Raw genomic sequence first — 17,758 nt, 5'->3', positions numbered from 1 at the left:
TTAGGGACCCCTCTAATGATATCAATTAACTTAATCACCTCTTTAAAGGCCTTGTCTCCGAATATAGTCCCATTCTGAGGCCCTAGGGATTAAGGCTTCAACACATGAAATTTTTTTGGGAAGAATGACACAGTTCAGCCTGCAATAAGTACCTACATCACATGGTTCTTCTAAATAAGATAATGCATGTACATGCTCAGTGAATCATGCTGTGTTCTCTGGGATAGTCAGCTACACTGTTAAGGAATACATCTGTCTGGGACTCTCCCTCCCCTGCCCCAGTTGAGCCCCCAGAATTAGCTGGCTGCCCCAAAGCACCTTCTGCTGACAGTCCTTCAAGGATGAGATGCACTTACAGTCCTGTGGGTGTGGGAGGCCACAGGCTTTGTCCAGGGAAATGATGCAAAGTTGGCAAATCATAGGATATTTGATCCATTGACCAAGCATAACAAATGTGCCAATGTCATCGATGGGGTCCAGACAAGTTTCTTAGAGGTGAGTTGAGAACAAGTGTATCTAATGCCCTGTTCCATTGGTTCTTGAGCCCCTGGAGGGCAAGTGTTACCCTCTGTTGAGCAGCCAGTGAGAAACCCAACTCCTTAATGGGATCCTAAAGTGGGCCTGGTTTTCCTGGTCTCTCTAGGTACTCAGCTCTTCAGCAGCACTAACTCTGGACCCACCCCCCAAAGAAAAAAATTTTGTCTAAAGCTTTGCTTAGAACAAGGAATTCTTTGGTGAATGTGGTGAATTAGAAAGTAGCCACCTCCGGACATTCCCCCTGCCCCATAGGATCATCTCTATCGATGCTGCTGGCAGAGAGAGTGGGGCAGGCTCAGCATGGCATTATGTCCCCACTCATGTTCCTTCCTGTCCCTGCTCACCCTGCTCCAGCTCTGAGGAGAAGGGGCTCCAGACAAATGCACTCTTTGTGGTCTTGGGCAGGGCCTCTGCCCTGAGCATCCTGCACACGGGCCAGGTGTCAGAAGTTTCCCCTCTCCCTTTTCCCTCTAACTTGGAGCATTTGCACAATGCCAAGGATGTGGCCTGGCATTCAAGGCCCTCAGGGACCAACAACTTGGTGTTAGAACAGACATTTGCCATTAGAGAAGGCTGATGGCCTTCATCACAAATGACCTCAGGAAAGGTGCTACCTGGTAGGCCTCTGGAGAGCCAAGCTGACAAGGGACAGGGTGCAGAAAGAATGGAGAGCCGGGACCAATGTGATCAGGCAGGCAGAGAGCTGTACCGTGGGCCTAATTGTATTGTCAGTGGTCCTCAGGGTAATCTTGGGCAAGGAACCCAAGCCTCTGTACTTCTGCGTCCTGTTGAATGGGTGGGTTGAAGCGGATGGTCCATGAAGCTTCCTGTGGATATACCATTTGGTGATCTACACTATACCAAGTTGGGAACAGACAGGCAGAGAGGTAAGAGTGAGGCTGGGCATCAGCCGGGCCCTCAGATCTGTCTTCCATGTGACTATGTCCCAAGCCCCCCTTGTAATCCGCATTAATGTCTTATGATGTTTGGGGAACATTCATGCGGGACTCTAGAGAGCAATTCCGGAAGCATTAACCAAGAAACAAGCAGTGTACCGGTCAGCTCCGAGGGAAGCAGTTTCTATAACACTTCATGAAGGGTGAGGCAGGAACAGAACACCAGCTCTCAAAACCACAGGAACAGATCTGGAAATGTCATAGGTAACCCAGAAGATGGAATAATGAGGAAGAACTGTACTTGGCATGGCTATGTGATTGGTGGACATGAATTCCTGTTTATCTGTATTTGGTATGGACAAGGCGAATGTCACAACACACAGAATATTGAGATCAGCACAGTGAAGGCTGAGGGGCTGTCCTGCTTCTGTCCGCCAAGCCTGTTCAAAAGCAGACATCAAAATAAGCCTGAATTAGGGGCGCCTGGGTGGCTCAGTTGGTTAAGCGACTGCCTTCGGCTCAGGTCATGATCCTGGAGTCCCGGGATCGAGTCCCGCATCGGGCTCCCTGCTCAGCGGGGAGTCTGCTTCTCCCTCTGACCCTCCCCCTCTCATGCTCTCTCTCTCTCATTCTCTCTCTCAAATAAATAAATAAAATCTTTAAAAAAAAAATAAGCCTGAATTAGACCACGCTCCAGCAAAGCTAAGCTGCTTTTTCTTACTTCATGAACTTGGCACTCGTGTTTTTCTTAGAACCAGGGAAGTAATACATTTTGATTTATTAGAAGGAACCAAAAAAATCAAGTCTTCTTCCCATTCAGCTTCTGTAGAACTCCCATCTGATTATTAAAGGTTAGCAGTACCACCAAGATTATTAACATCAAGAAATGAGTTCACTAGGAGAGGGCTGATGTCACAAAGATGTTTAAGAGGAACTTTCTGATGATGCTCCAGGATTGGTAATAAGCCTGGCACAGACTACCAAGATGATGGCACATTCCCTGCCTTCTGGAAACCCACAGCCTAAATCATCTGACTCCCAAGAGGACCTGTTCCCCTCCCTTCCCACCCCACCACCAGACAACACAAACTCAAGAGTTAGGTTAACATGACGACTGTGACTTGGTTGCAGAGCGCAGGTGGCCTCAGCAGGTGCTGGTGGAAATGCCCCTTGTGTACAAAGGGCAGAGCAGGACACATCAAGTACCGTGTTCAGAACTTTCCAGAAAGGTGAGAGGAAACTCATTAGGTGTTCTCAAGATTGGCTTCTATGGAGGAATTGGGATGGTTTCTCCCCTGTTTATTGTCAACAGTGGTTGCTATTGTTTACAAAAGCAATACATACTCATTGTAACAGTTAACAGTCTGGAGGTTTTTCTATGCTCACGCCAACATAATGGTTTTTATTATTGCGCTATATCGTTCTGCAAGCTGTAAACCCAAGCATCTCTGTGAGATGTTGGAAGGAGTATGTGAGTGAGGTGGGTGAGGAAGGTGAATGCAGGGAGAGTGTAAAATGACAGGGGACTTTGACTCTCCCTGGGGGCTCGGAGGGGAGTGGGATGATGAGCAGAGCCCCAGGGAAAGACCAATCGAAGGCTGCAGGGCTGGGGCAGTTGAATGAGTTTCTTGATGAGCAGGCTCCTGGACCTTTGAGCTGAGAGAGGTTGATGAGGTAACTTTGACTTCAGCCTGGAGAATGTCATAGGGGAATTGTGCTCTGGTATGAGGTTAGGGAACCTTGTAAGGAGATGGATGCCAAAGGAACAGTATTCAGGACTCCAACTGAATTGAGTTGCATTTAGTTCTGAAATCCGGAGAGAAAGGAAAAACAAAAGAGGCTTCAGATGGAGCGGAGAAAATGCGTGAGGGCGTCGAGAGGGGATGGGGAATCTTGTTTGAGAGGGGGTCGTATGGTAATACTTGCCTAATAATTGGTTTCTTGTGGGTGGATTTGGAGAAACTCCACTAACTATATATTGTGTTGAGTTTGATTGAGTTACAGAAATCCAATAGGCAGCCTTATAAATAAAATTGCTCTACAGCAATTGAAGTATGACTTGGGATCAGACACATTCACTTGCCCGCCGAGGAGAAATGCAGGGAATGACAAGCAGAGGATGGTGAGCGGAAAAGGCATTCCTGAAGCATGAGCAACAGTGCTGCTGAGTCAGGACAGAGACCAGACAAGGATGGGCCTCCCAATCCAAGGCCTCAGAGAACTTTGAGCAGAGTGGTGGGTTGGAGAAAGCAACAAAGATTGGACAAGAATGAGAGAGACAAGAATGAATGAGAAAGGCAACCATCGAAACAGGCAGGATATCTCAGGGTGGTCATAGGCAGGGGATGGAGAAGCTAAATGCAAAAGCCTTAGTTCAGAGGCATGGGCGAGCTGATGAAAAAGCAATGGAGACTCCAGTGCTTTCCCAGAGGAGAACAGTGGTGGAACTTGGGGCAGTGAGCAAGCCGAAGGGCTTCATCATCGGTGATCCCTTCTGTGGGCTCCTCTGAGAGCCACCAGGCTGCTGGGGACAGGGCCACCGACCCCGGCCACACATGTATGTGCAACAAGGATCCCCGCAAGCTCATGATGCCTTAAAACAGAACACCTGCCGCCCGGCCCATCGCAGATGCAGTCGATCACCATGGTGGCCCCAGTTCTCGGCTCCCTTGGCGAGGCACGTCAGCCTCAGCTTCACTCTTGAGTCGTGGGTCCCCAGGAGTTCCGGACTGGGTTGTGAAAAGTAAAACTAGACCGCAAAAGTTGCTAGGTTAGGGAACAGCGGTGACCTCAAGATCCAGTTCCTGATTGTGTGTTTCTTTCTCCCTCCTCCTTTAGACTGCGGTGTGTGTGGGCGTCTCCTCGGCTGGCAGCCCCGCCCTGCCCGGCGCTCGATGTCCAAGGTTTTGACTGTGTGGGTTTGTGTCTTTCCGGCAGGTGTCTCCTCTGTGACTTCCCTGATGTCCCTGGCTTGGGTGCTAGCCTCCTATCACAAGCTGCTGCGGGACTCCAGGGACGACAAGAAGAGTATGAGCTACAGAGGGGCCCTCATCCAATTCTTCTGGCGCCTCTTCACCATCTCATCCAGAGTTATCTCTTTTGCCCTCTTTGCTTCCATATTCCAGCTCTACTTCGGGATCTTCGTGGTGGTTCACTGGTGTGCCATGGCCTTCTGGATCATCCATGGCGGAACAGACTTCTGCATGTCCAAGTGGGAGGAGATCCTCTTCAACATGGTGGTAGGGATTGTGTACATTTTCTGCTGGTTTAACGTCAAGGAAGGGCGGACTCGATATCGAATGTTTGCATATTATACGATAGTCTTGACCGAGAATGCTACCTTGACGTTCCTTTGGTATTTTTACAGAAACCCGGAGACCACTGACTCCTACGCGGTGCCAGCACTGTGTTGTGTCTTTATTAGCTTTGTGGCTGGGATCGCAATGATGCTCTTATATTACGGTGTGCTGCATCCCATGGGGCCGCGAGTTAAGATTTTGGCCAGCTCCTGTTGTGCCGAGCTGCTCTGGGGCATCCCTTTGCCCCCCGATGTTGAGCCCATGGCGCCTCAGACCCCTGGGTACCGGGGGACCCAGGTCACGCCTACCAGAGCCGTAACGGAACAACAGGAGGATCTCACGGCTGACACTTGCTTGCCCGTTTTCCAAGTGAGACCCATGGGGCCCTCTATCCCGCCGGGGCGTCCTTACTACCCAGAAGGGCCCCTCATTAAGATTGACATGCCAAGAAAGAGATATCCAGCTTGGGATGCTCATTTTGTAGACAGGAGGTTGAGAAGGACTATTAACATTCTGCAGTATGTCACCCCCACTGCAGTAGGCATTCGGTATCGAGACGGACCGCTCCTTTATGAGTTGCTACAGTATGAGTCTTCACTCTAAGAGCATCTTGACCCAAGTTGAGAAGGGAACCTTAAGTTTGGTTTGCAGTAAACACCGCTCACAAGAAATATAACCCTCCCTTCCCCCAATACACAAAACCACCACCACCAATGCTACAAAAAAAAAAAAAAGAAAAGAATAAGTCACAACCCCTTCAGATAAGCTTTCTTTCCAGTCGCTGTATGTATACAAAGATATTCTCTATGTTTTGTAAGTAAAAACAAAACGAAAACTTTTCTTTTGTTTTTTACACATAAGAAACAGTATTGAAAAAAATCCCACACTATGGTTCATAGGGTGGAGAAGGAGGAGTTGTCTCCACTCCAAAAGAAAAAAAAAAAAAAGTTTTATACCTTACACCAAGTGTAGATCATTTACAGGATTGGTGCTGATTGAAAGAACAAAACAAAACAAAACAAAACAAACACAAACAAACAAACAAACAAAACCTTCAACTGCCTTATGCCCTTAGGTGCTGAGTTTCATTAAGTACTGTCATGTTTCCTCATGCAAAACTCTCTGGTGACTTTTGCTCCAGGAGAGGAAAAATTAAACAATCAAATGAAACAGATCTAGAAACAAAACGAAAACCAACCAACAAAAAAACCGCAAAGCAATCATTCTTCCTATCCGATTATTTGTATTGAACAAAACAAATTTACCAAAAGCAAAGGCATAGAAAACCCTCCTCTTTTTGGTTTCTCTCCCTGTCCCCTGTCCTTGCCCCTAACTTATCAGCGCCTTCTAGGAGCCAAAATGCTGGCTGTTTGAAACTCAGATGGCTGGAAAAGGTACTTGAAGGCTGACTATGTGCCATTTTAGCATTCACTGCTAAGAATCGCATTTGTTTCCTGGGGTAAAGCAAAACAGGACAAAACAAAAAGCCACCCCAATAATTCTATAAGAACAGGAAATTCTAAAGCAAATTAAAGGAGATTTCCATTTATGTAATCAAAGAACATCAGTAATAATAAAACTCAGCATAGTAGCAAAAAGAATGACATCAATTTAAAGGCACAATACTTAAATCAGTGACCGGCAAAAATGATTCGTTCTGTCATTTTAAGGCCGTGAAAGGTATACATTTATCACGTGTGATATTGTGTAAGGCCTCTTTTGTTTCCATTTGGTGGGAAGCCTTAAATTGATCTGGAAAGAATTCTTCATTTTTTATTTGTGCTTTTTAAAAATATTAACAAAAGAGGAAAATTAGAATATAAAAAAAAGTCAAATTGTAATAACTGACCCATTTCAAAGACTGTTTGGTGCTTCTGTCTTTCACCATTGTGGTTGGCTGAAAGTCATTCAGCTCACTCGGTGCATCTGGGTTGAGTGGGAAATTTTGTGTGTGTGGTGAGTGTGTGTGTGCGTGTGCGTGTGCGTGTGCATGTGTGTGTGCCCATAGCACACGTATATATGTGTGTATGTGTCTGCTGCAAGGTCTTGCCAGAAATGTAGAAAACGGATATAAGACAGACTCTGGGTATGGCTGAGGTGGAGTATAAGGGTGCTGGGGAGCGGGCAGCAGGGAGGAGGGGATGGTGCTTGAATATCAGCCCCCGTCTGGATGGCGAAACTCATACCAGCAGCAGACTCTGGCTCTTCGAGGCCACGTCATTTGGGTGAAGATTTGATTCAATTATTTATTTTCACATTGTACCAAGTCAAATTTCTGGAGGTGTTGCAAGTATGTTCAACCATTTTTAAATGTTATTTTTCAAAGTATTACTCCTGTAAGGAATATTCTGTTCTAGGGCATCTTTTCAATCCCATTGTATCTCTACTTGGGCACACACACACACACACACAAAAAAAAAAAAAAAAAAGGAAAAGAAAAAAAATTACAAAAAGAAAAAAAATCTCCACAAAAAGATATATATATATATATATATATATATAAGTGTGTGTGTGTATATGTATATGTATATACACACACACACAATATTTTTCAGTAAATACCGTTTGTCTTTGTTGTGTGGAGCTGCGATTTTTTTTAAATTCCAGATATAACTGTTTAGGGTGCAAGACCTCATATTGAACTATTCTCAAGAGAAGTTCAAAAACTGAGGATTTTTTTTTATGTTTGTGGGTTTTTTTTAAAAATTATTATTCAAAGAGGCTTCTCTTTCCCATCCCCCCTTATTGTTTATCTAAATCTGTTTAAAAAAAAGAAAAGAAAAGAAAAAAGAAAAAAAAGAATTCAATTTCATTTCAGTTGTAAACTGGATGCTCCTTTTTTTTTTTTGTTGTTCAGATTCCTTTGATTTCCTTTATTATTACTAAACTTTGCAGTGCCGTCCTGTCCCCCTCCCTGACTCGGTTGTCCCCTCAGGTCCTCCCTGGTGGAAAGGAGGAAGGGAGGAGAGGTGCAGAAAGGCTGTGGCCCTCGTGCCCATCCATGTAGGAAGCATGATGCACAGAGCACACCTTGGCCTTGGCAAAGACCAGCCATGTGGGACTGTCTCCGCCCAGCCCAGGACAGGCCCATGGGCCACTCAACGGTAAATTGGGAATTCTGATCCGGTCAGCGGTGCTTTTCCTTTTTATTCTGCTTCCCTACCGAGGGCTTAGCTTGCTGCTTACTCTGCTGAGGCTGGAGGCGGTGAGGCCATTTGAGAGGGGCCATCCCATCCTGGCTTGCTGGGGTCCCAACTCTTGTTTGCCTCAGCTCTGGGGCTCGGTGTGCCTGGAGCCCTCTAGACGTCCATCACCAGAGCAATCCTCGACACTGAACCCCATGCATCCCTTTGGGACTTCTGCCACTTTCGCTTGTTTGCCTGTCCTTGGATTTATTTCCTTTCTCTTTCTGTTTCATTGTGACACAGCCACAGGGTTTAACTGGCCGCTCGTGTTCTACTACTCCACATTCAGCATGTGTGTGTATGCGTGTGTGTTCGTGTGTGTGTTTATGTTTACACGCAACTGAGAAAATCACCGAAGTTCATGGACGTGGAGCGCCAAAAGTTGGGGTGACAACTTCCAACTCAGGGAGGGCCCTCTGGGGCCTTAGCCACTGGGAACAAATGAGAAGATCACAGGACATTTCAGAAATCCTTTCTTTCAACCTCTGCTGGACTGGGCTCAGCAAGACACAGGCAGGAGGGCACACTGATCCCGTGAAACGTTACTCCTCACCCCTCCATCATGCCTGTTACTTTCCTGAGGATGAAAAATGAAAATATGCATTATGAGCAGCAACAGGGAAATCTGGTTTTGCATAGGGACAGAAGAAGGAAGACAAGTCTGGAAAGAAGGAGAAAACATGGGAGGGAGGCAGGGACACATAAAGAAAATGACCAGACTTTTCATCCGCCTCCTTGGTACCATCAGCCTATAGCAGGTCCTTGCGTTTCCAATCATCCGGAGACCCTCTGTCCACTAGTCCCGAGCAGCCGCTCCCCTGTGGTCTTCTCTCTCCCTCCGGTGTGCTTTCCCCCACCTCGCACAGCGGCTGGCGTTTTCCACCCACTCCCCTGGAAGGTCTTTCTCCTTACCTGGAAGACTCTGGTTCTGAAAGCCCAGACCTTCCAGGCTGCTCTGCGCCAAGGTCACTCTTTGAACTCGGTGAACAGCGGTGGCCTCGTCCCACACTGAGCATCTGCTTTGTGTCTGCCATTTGCTTGAGCGCCCGGCAAACCCCTTATGGACCATGAGGCGCCGGGTCAGGCTGCCCTATCTGCCCTCCACCCCTATCCCCAGGGGGGATGATGCCTGATGAAAACTAATTAACTCTCAATATTTAGTTCTGGTAGGAGATGAGAGTGTTGTAGCAGGAGCTGTAGAATAAAATAGAAAGCTAGTCCCTTTTCTTTACTTATTGCCACCCGCCCCCTTTCATATATGCCCACAACCCTCCACAGAGACTTTGGCTCTTCTTTTCATTCTCAGATATGTGGTACTATCTCTAAAATCTGGTTGATTTTGTTAACATCATTTCTGTAGGTCCTGTTTCTCTGTTGCTCAGTGGGTGTGGCTCCTCTCTGGGCCTCTGCATGAAAGGAAACCTCATTCTGCTCAGATACCATCGAAGTGACATCCCCTGAGCTGGTTGTCACAAGCCCAGGACATCCCAAATGGGAATATCACATCTCTCAAGGCCATGATGAAGGGAGCTAAGGAAGGTTTAAATTCATCAAATGAGCCCCCACTGGCCTCACTCACCCTCAGAATTTCTCTTATCTCAAACACACTTCTCTACTCTTGTCTCTAGAAGGTTCACCTTGCCCTGCAAGGTCAGACTCGTCCAAACAAGTTGGGAACCAGGGGCACTATGGAGACCAGGCCCCATTGCTCTTGATGGCACGTGCTACCAACATGTCCCTTTCCAGTGGAGGAAGGACAATACTTCCTTACGGTCCCAGGGGCTCTCCCACTCCTGCCAGATTCCCCTCACTCTACCTCCCCAGGCACAAATTCAGCCAGTACTCTATGGCCCTGGTGGCCTAGCTTGTCATCACCTCAATAACCATGGCCCTTTGAGTCCCAGAGTGGTTTAAAAGAGTACAAATACCTGTCTGGACCATGGTCATGAGGATGATTCTATTGGCCTTGTGGCATCTCATGGCATCAGCATCAGGCCCCGTCCCAATAAAAGCCTTATTCTTAGAAAAAATTACAGGTTTTTAGAAAACACCAAAAGACATCATCTTCTCAGTTCTCCCTCTACTTTTACTCCCTCCCACACAGTCATAGTGGCAGAAGCAGAGGTTTCTGATGCTGATCTCATTTGCAGAACCTCTTAAACAGACAGTGCCCTGCTCCTTTGTATACACCGAAACTTCCCTCGCTGTGTTTACGTGTGCGACAGAGAAAGCCTACTTCCCCTCCCCTATCTACTCTGCTCCTTGCTTCTGGGGATGGAGGGATCTATCATGAGCCCCAAGCCCTGACGCCTCCAGACTGGAGCAACATTTTCTCCTTTACCTAGGAACAGGTGTAAAGAAAGGACAGCAGTGTGCAGGCTTCGAGCCTTTGGTCTGGAGAAAAGGATGCCAGATTCCAAAGGACAATGGGGCCCCAGCGTAGCATACCTATAGCCTCCATGCCCTCTGGCTCCCATCTTCGCAGATGGGGTGAACTGGGTCATCTAACGCTTGTTTAGCACCCAAGATGGCATTTTCTTTCCCAAGGAAAATGGCTCCTTACTCAAAGTGAGCCTTTTCAGGCCTCTTGTGGGTGATGACAAGCACCTTCACGTGGTGGCCTTCATGAGGATGCACTCTTTGTGGACACTCATTTGATTGTCTTACTGAAAAGCTGAAACCTGTTATTTCTTTGCCAAACAGAAAAATGTTAAAATAACACTATCAGATTTGCTTGGATGGGGGGATGGATTTAACTTTGGAGAGTGAAGAGAGCTCATTGCAATTAATTTCACCTAGATTCAAGGGATGTTCCCAGTGTAGCCTCAGAAAACTGCCAGGAAAGTCTTGAAGAGCTCAGAGGAGACCTGGAAAGACCCTGCATGATGAAAGAGAAGAGAGCACAGACACCTAGACTCACCCCAGTGGCCAGATCAGCCTTATGGGTAGCAGTTCTGTTCATTTCATTCTCAAACATTTATTGACTACTAGATTCTGTCGGGCAGCCCTCCTTGTGAAGCACACACAAGTATCCTGTAGGAAGTGAATTTAAGTCAATATCAGCTCCTCTTACTGAAGTCCAGGTGTGAACGGGGTGAATAAGATGGGAAAATTCTTCAAGGTTACAGTCTGTGTCATTATCTCCTCATCCAAAACTGGCCACAGTCAGAGGCAACTTTCCATTCTCATCCGCAGGTCAACCTCCTGGACATGGAAATTGCAGTGGTTAGCCTGTCACAGGCTACAAAACCATCAGTTTGTAAGAGGGCTGCCCCCAGAGCATCCTAAATCAATGTGTGCCGGTCCCAGTTGGAAAACTTGTAGAAAGGCAACTCTGCCCTCTCAGAAATTTCTTTTTTCTTTTTTTTTTTTTTTGTTCAAGCCCCTCACTGGGGTAAAAAGATGCATTCCTGCAATGACAACACAAGCCTCTTTCTCCTCCATCCTTAGATATTTTAAAGATTTCATTTCCTGCTTAAACCACTGCATCTTATGCTACTGGCCAAATATCAAAAGACAAGGGCACTGCCTTGATCTGCCTGCAGCTTTATTTCTTTGCCTGCCTGGTTCTGTCTGCCTTACTTGACTCTCCTGGGCACCATCTGCTTCTTCTCTGTCTGCTGGAAAGGAGTTGTGCCTTCTTGCTCCCCGTACCTTTCCTTGCAGTGGCTGGCAGGACATGGCTGGTATGTACTGGAGCCAAAGGTCGGGAGTGCTATTAATGGCAGCTCCTGAGGGCAGCAGACGGACAACCGTAGGAGATCCCCCTGCACATGGCCAACACCTTGTGTCAAGGGCTAGAAATAGACCAAATTGGAAATGAGCAGGCAGAATCTAAGGGACACCTGCCCTGGCCTGCCTCATCCCATGCAGAACAATATGCAAGCCCAGGTAGGAGATTCCTGCCCCTGCCAATCCCTAACATGAATCACAAGACCCCACAATGCAAACCGAAGTCAGTCAGCTCACCCATGCTCATCCAGGAAGGACTACTCCTAAAACCCATCCTTAAACCAAGGAGGACCAAAAAATAATTTCCTTTGGGTATAGTGCCAATTGGTAACCCAGTGAACATCCCTCTAGAAGTAGCCTTCGGCCATATGTCATGGTGGATATGGACAACTGGTCACCTATTAAGTGACTCCCTTGGTCTGTTTCTCTATCCCCAACATATTCCTGGCTGGGGTCGTCAGACCACAGTGGGGTTAGGAGATTTGTTTTAGCTGTAGACCTCCTAGAAGCTTTTCTTTAGACCCAGAATGATCAGGAAATATCACAGGCTGATTCAGGGTCCCCACTGTGATCATGGATAACTCACTTCACCTCTCGGTGCCTTGGTTTCTCCATCTGTAAAGTGGAGAGAGAGAAGGCCAACCTCTTTCTCTCCTGCTCAGGGATGCTGTGAGGATTCAGTCATTATTGCCTATAGCAAAGGCATCATATAAGGAATAGTGGTGAACTCGTTACTTGGAAAATGGAACCACAGGATCGTATGTTCTCCAGGTGCAGTGGCACCTGGAAGCCCACAGGATGAGCAGTACAGTTGGACAGGGAGAAGTCTCACACACTTATAGTTCTTAGATACTTCACAGCACTGTGAACCCAGCACAATGGTACTCTGGTCTGATGACCGGGGGTCACCTAGCTCAAGCCAGCCACTTGTAATCCTAAACCAAATGTACTAATATTAATTTTTCCTAATGTATCAGAGAATATATGGAGGGATCAGTTTGAAAACTGATACTTACTGAGCTTTGGGCAGACAAGAGAATGGGTGCATGGGGAGCATTTGGATGGTTTTTAAGGTGGGCGAAAGCTCTTTAGGAACTATCCCTCACTTTTGTTCTTTCGCACAATCTTTTTCAACCTTGAGGCTCTCATCATCAAATGGGCTCATCTTCTCTTTGCCTCTTTGCAGAGTAAAGAAACAAAACTTTGTTTTTTTTAAAAAACATCCATCAGCCAAAACGTGGGTCCCAATTGTGGGTTTTAATCATTCCCTGGTGTGCTTTGAGTGGAGCCTACAGGCAAAGATTCAGAGACAAACAGGGGCTGGGGAATATCACAATGATTTTTATCCAAATCAGGGTATTTTTTTCCTCAACATTTGAATTGGAAATTTTAGTTGAGTTTCTTTTTCTTTCCTTTTTTCTTTTTTTTTTCTTTTTACTATGGTTTGACTGTTATCAATTCAACTACCAAGATACCCTTTGAGCAAGAAAACAGACCCATGTTAAGAACCTTTATGTTCTTCTTAGGACTAAACTAGAGTGAGGGTAGGTGGGAGCAGTGGAGAAGGACACTAGCACTCCAGGAGGACCAGCTGCAACACTGATTTTCTATTGGCTCTGAGAACCTTCTTGGAGAGGAAAATTCTAGAAGCTTTACCTGTTCTGGATCAGTCAACCTGGCTCTGGCTCTGGCCTTTTCCTTGGAGTTCAGGTGTTTTTGATGTAAAAATTCTATCCCCCCCCAAAAAAGGCACCTTCTGAGACTGTCCCAAAGGAACAAAGAGTTCACCCAGGCAGGTTCTAGTTGTTGCTGAAAAGCCTCCTGCTCTTTGGCTGTGGATCCCTGACAAGAACTCCTTTCCCACCTGCTCTGACTCTGCTCTCTAAGACTAATATTATTGTTTTGACAGCACAAGGGACCAGACCATAGTTCGGAATTCAATAATGACTTCTGTTTGATTTTGTATCTGATCATTCTGTGGATAGACCAAATCCTGCTGGGATTATTTGTTTCCACAAGGTATTTCTGATAGTTTCCTGAAGGAAGGAATAAATGAGACCTCAGATTGACTCCCTGTTCTCATCGGCACTCCTTTTTTGACTGGGATGGATGGCAAAGGAATTGTATGGCATTTATGAATGAGAACTTTGAAGATGGACACGTGGAACCACAGAGAACAAAATGACTCAGTAGATGGGTAGGAAGAGTGATAAAGAAGAGAAAGGCTTTCAGAAGTATGTGGAAAGAAAATATTTGCAATCATCTAATTGTTACTTCCTATACACTCTGGGACGGAAATAGCAAAGCATATTCTTTTCAAACAGAGGAAATCGATTTTACTGAGTGACATATTTAAGCATTATTGTTTTACTAAAAGGTCAGAGAAAGCATCTCAAGAAAAGAAAGGCACGTTCTCATGAATGGATCATGTCACTAGAAGTAGAAAATCCAGGACTCTATCCTTTTGCGGACCTAGGTCAAGTCACTCTTGGGGCCAATTTCTCTTTCTGTAAAATGGGAAGAGTATTGCTTACTTACCTCACAGGGGTGTTGTGAGGATAAGGTCATTAATGTCTTGGTAAAGCACTTTGAGGATAAAAAGTATTATGGTTATCAAGTTTGCTTCCTATTTAAAATCCTTTTAAACTTCCATTGAGCACCTGTGGTGTGCAAGGCATCCATGCGAGGTGCCATAGAAGAAGGGGAAGGTGATCTAGCTCCTCTCCTTTTTTTCCAATTAATGGATATTTTTAAAAGATTACAAGAGAACAGAATAACAAAGTTATCTCTATGAGGGGTCAAGAAAGATGTTCTCTGTCTTTCCGCACAGAAAGGCTACTCTTCTTTCCCTCCCAAATATTTGGGCAAGAAGGAAGGGCTTTAAATCCTTTGGCTTCCATCAGAGAATGCTATTCTGAGAAGCAAACAAATATCGGTTGATCTTCTCCCCTTGGGGGAAAATGAAGGCAAATCTCAGTGAGTGCATCCTGTGACCAGCGGATATGGTTCTATTATTTCGGTCATTCGTCCTGCTCAACTTCAGTTTTCCCATAGCCTTCATCTTCTCTCTCCAGACCCAGAGAGCGGTTTGCTTATGCTGTGCTGGAACAATAATAGCTGGATATGTTTTGGTTGCTTTGTGTCATTGGAGAGTCTGGTATACTGTTGTTTGCTGGAAAGTCTTGGCCTCCAAAGACAAGGGTCTTTACTAGAAAACAAATCAAAACACGTGACTTGTCTTTAAAAAAATTTTTTTTCGATGGTGGTGGGGGAAGGAATTCTCAATTGCTTAGTGATCAAAAGCCTTTTAAAATTTCTCATTTGTTTTTCCACGTGCAAAGTTCTTCCCTTCCCAAACACACTCAAGGAACCGAGTCTGGAATCTCAAATATTCTAAAATATAGCACATCTCAAATTACTCTTTGAGTGCTGTGCCCAGAGTTCTCTAGTTTCTACAAAAAGCCAAACCACCTACTGAGCTAAGCAGGTTGGAATTCCAGTCCCAAGGCGAAGCTTCCTGGAAGTGGCCCAGAGCTTAGCTGGAGGAATGCTCTTTCGATACTACTAGGGCTGTCTCCCTGGATCTCCAGAAATCTCCATGCCACAGAAAAAAAACATCCTCAGAGCTCAGTGGGGGCTTCCTCTGTTGTTTTAGAACCAGAGTGAAACCGCTTGTTATTTTGAAAATGACTATATGATGCCAGTCTTTAGGGAAAGAAAAGGATTCCTTTCTTTTCCTTTCAGGGGTCAGAAGGGACAAAGAGAAAGGGAAGGTTATTTGGTTTGAAAAGACATGGGGCTCTGTGGCCCACAGTGGTCCTCCATGTTGGACACAGGACTCGGGAAGCCCCATGTGAGTTTGTGCAGGAACCCAAGATAGTAAGGAACCGTTTTCCTTTCAACCCAAGGAAGGGATGTCTTCAGTTTTTGTGCTGCCTGGCCCCAGATCATATTGTGCTTCTCAGCCACTTCTCCGCCCCTCTCCAGCCCGTGCCCAAGACAGTCCCACCTCCGGTGTTCATTCCAAAACGCCTTCCTTCCCTAAGGCAAGTCCCTATAGGCACACTGCTTCAGGCTGGGCTGTTTGTCCAAACTCAACCCCATTAGCTCCCTGACCCCACTGTTGCTGCTTCCACCAAATATGTCATCAGCCACACAGGACCTGTCCTTGCAACCCCTGTCTGAGCCATGGCCCTAGCCTCTCCAGGAGTCCAGCCTGCCTGAGGTCAAGGCCAGGCTGCATTTCTTCATTTAAATACATATAGATGCCTTTAAAAGGTGTGGCTCTTTAAAAAGGGTTTTGATGGAGATTTTTGAATGGAGGGCAGGAGAGAGGGGCTGACTGTGTTACTTCAGCATTTGGGCACACTCACTGATAACTTCTGAGGCCAATAAGGGCCTCCAAGTGAAAATACCCTTTATGCATCCCCTGAGCTATCTAGGGCATTTAGCGCATCAACATAACCAAAAGCCCTTGTGCAATGTGATGGCTCACAGCGTGGTAGGGTCCCCTCCAATGTCACCATGGAGGCTAACCTATGACGCCTCCTCGTGACTGAGGGCTTCATTTTTATTTGCTCGAAATTTTAGTGATTATGAAATGCCAGAGAGAGAGCGACACAGAGAGAGCGCACACTGAAAGCCGCATAAGCTGTGAGGTGATCTGAGATTTTGAGATTATTGTGAATTGTGCAGAACCTAGGAGCCTCGGTGAGAAGTACATGACCGTATAACTGCATTCTAAGCTTATTGATCACAGCTAAATACCTAAATATGCCAATCTTGGGCATATATATGTATATACAAATATACTATACACACACACACACACACACACGTATGTGTGTATCTTTTCCTTAAAGGGCTTAAGAAGTTAATGAAACAGAGTATTTTGATGTTTATAGCTCTTGCCGGACTTGAAATAGACCCAGCTTAGGTGGGTTTTTCTTTCTCTGGGGCACGGGGCCATGAAGTGGCCTGGACTGAGATGTGCCTCCCTCTCCTCCACCTGGGACAGGAGGCCAACGGGGGCTGTGCTGGGACTTTGAGACTCTCCAGTTGCTCCCAGCATTCTCAGCAGGTCTGCAGAGCAACCTGCAGACTCCAGGCAGCAGCTTTCTCCAATAGCTTCCTACTTTCTGGCTTTCAGATCACACCGAATAACTCCGACCCATTAGCACAGTCCTCCCCAGAGCGAGTGAAGAGAGGGAAGCATCCTTGGAGAAGCAAGGTGGAAGTTACTACCTGGACCCTGGTTGGCATTAGATGTCCTTAGGCTGCCAGGATTTCTGGCGGGGGAAACCCAAGCCTGATGGGTCTGGACCTGCAGCACTGGTGTCCACACATGATGTGAAGTCCACCCAGTGAAGCAGCCCCCTCCCGCCCGAGACTTGGGGAGTGTGACATCCTCTTCCGGTGACTCTTACAGACGGCAGACATTTCAGAGCGATCACGTTGTAGGAGGCAGAACTGATTTTAGAGCATTGCCCAGGTGGCTACAAGTCTGGAGTCTGTCAGAGAGACCTGGGAAGAAACAGGTACACTCGGTGTGAAAAAGTCACTCAAATTCCCTCTTGCCCTGGTGACAGAATCCACACGACCCAAGGTGCCAGGATATCTGGTTTTGCTGGAAGAGTCCTTCCACAGAAGGGAAAAGAGCATTTGAGGTTCTCTGGATGGGAAAGATACGAATGCAATACAGAGCTTTGAAGCACGTGCTTTCTTTCCTGACCTGCATCCCATTCTGAGGTCCCTCCTTTGACTGGATGGGCAAGGGAAGCCACCCGCAGTGAGGTGAGCCATATTCTAAGAATGCTTGGGATCTGGATAGGTGTGGGAAAGACAGCCACTGCTACCTGAAAGGCCTTGTGTTAGGTGGGAGAAAACCACAGGGTCTGGACAAAACTCCTAGAGTCCTTTTCAAGCCCACTGCACAGGAGCAGTCTTTGGGGTCCCCTCCCTTAACCTGTCACAGATGCAGAATGCCACTCCGGGAGCATATGTGACATCCTCCCCTATCGATGTCCCTTTATCCCCAGGGCCATTCCCAGTGTATAACAGTGTCATTATCTTTCCCCTTGCATGGACTTTTTTGTGACGAGACATGTTT

The 17,758-nt window shown here is 46.4% G+C and overlaps 1 protein-coding gene across 2 annotated transcripts in view; it reads left to right on the top strand.

Moving 5' to 3' along the window:
- XKR6 (XK related 6) overlaps positions 1-17,478 on the top strand; it is a 292,719-nt gene extending 275,241 nt beyond the window's left edge. The window contains exon 3 of one of the 2 annotated variants that reach the window (XM_081810730.1): positions 4,371-17,478. In XM_081810730.1, the coding sequence (XP_081666856.1) occupies positions 4,371-5,335 (965 nt within the window). In that variant the 3' untranslated portion in view covers positions 5,336-17,478. Of the gene's footprint in view, positions 1-4,271 lie in introns of both variants that reach the window. The other variant, XM_081810726.1, reaches the window with a different exon arrangement.
- Positions 17,479-17,758: the final 280 nt, after the last annotated feature.

Source organism: Leptonychotes weddellii, chromosome 2 (genome assembly GCF_054177405.1).
Source record: "Leptonychotes weddellii isolate Sample4059 chromosome 2, ASM5417740v2, whole genome shotgun sequence".
In the NCBI taxonomy this organism is placed as follows: Eukaryota; Metazoa; Chordata; class Mammalia; order Carnivora; family Phocidae; genus Leptonychotes; species Leptonychotes weddellii.
This window is presented reverse-complemented; position numbering and strand designations above follow the sequence as displayed.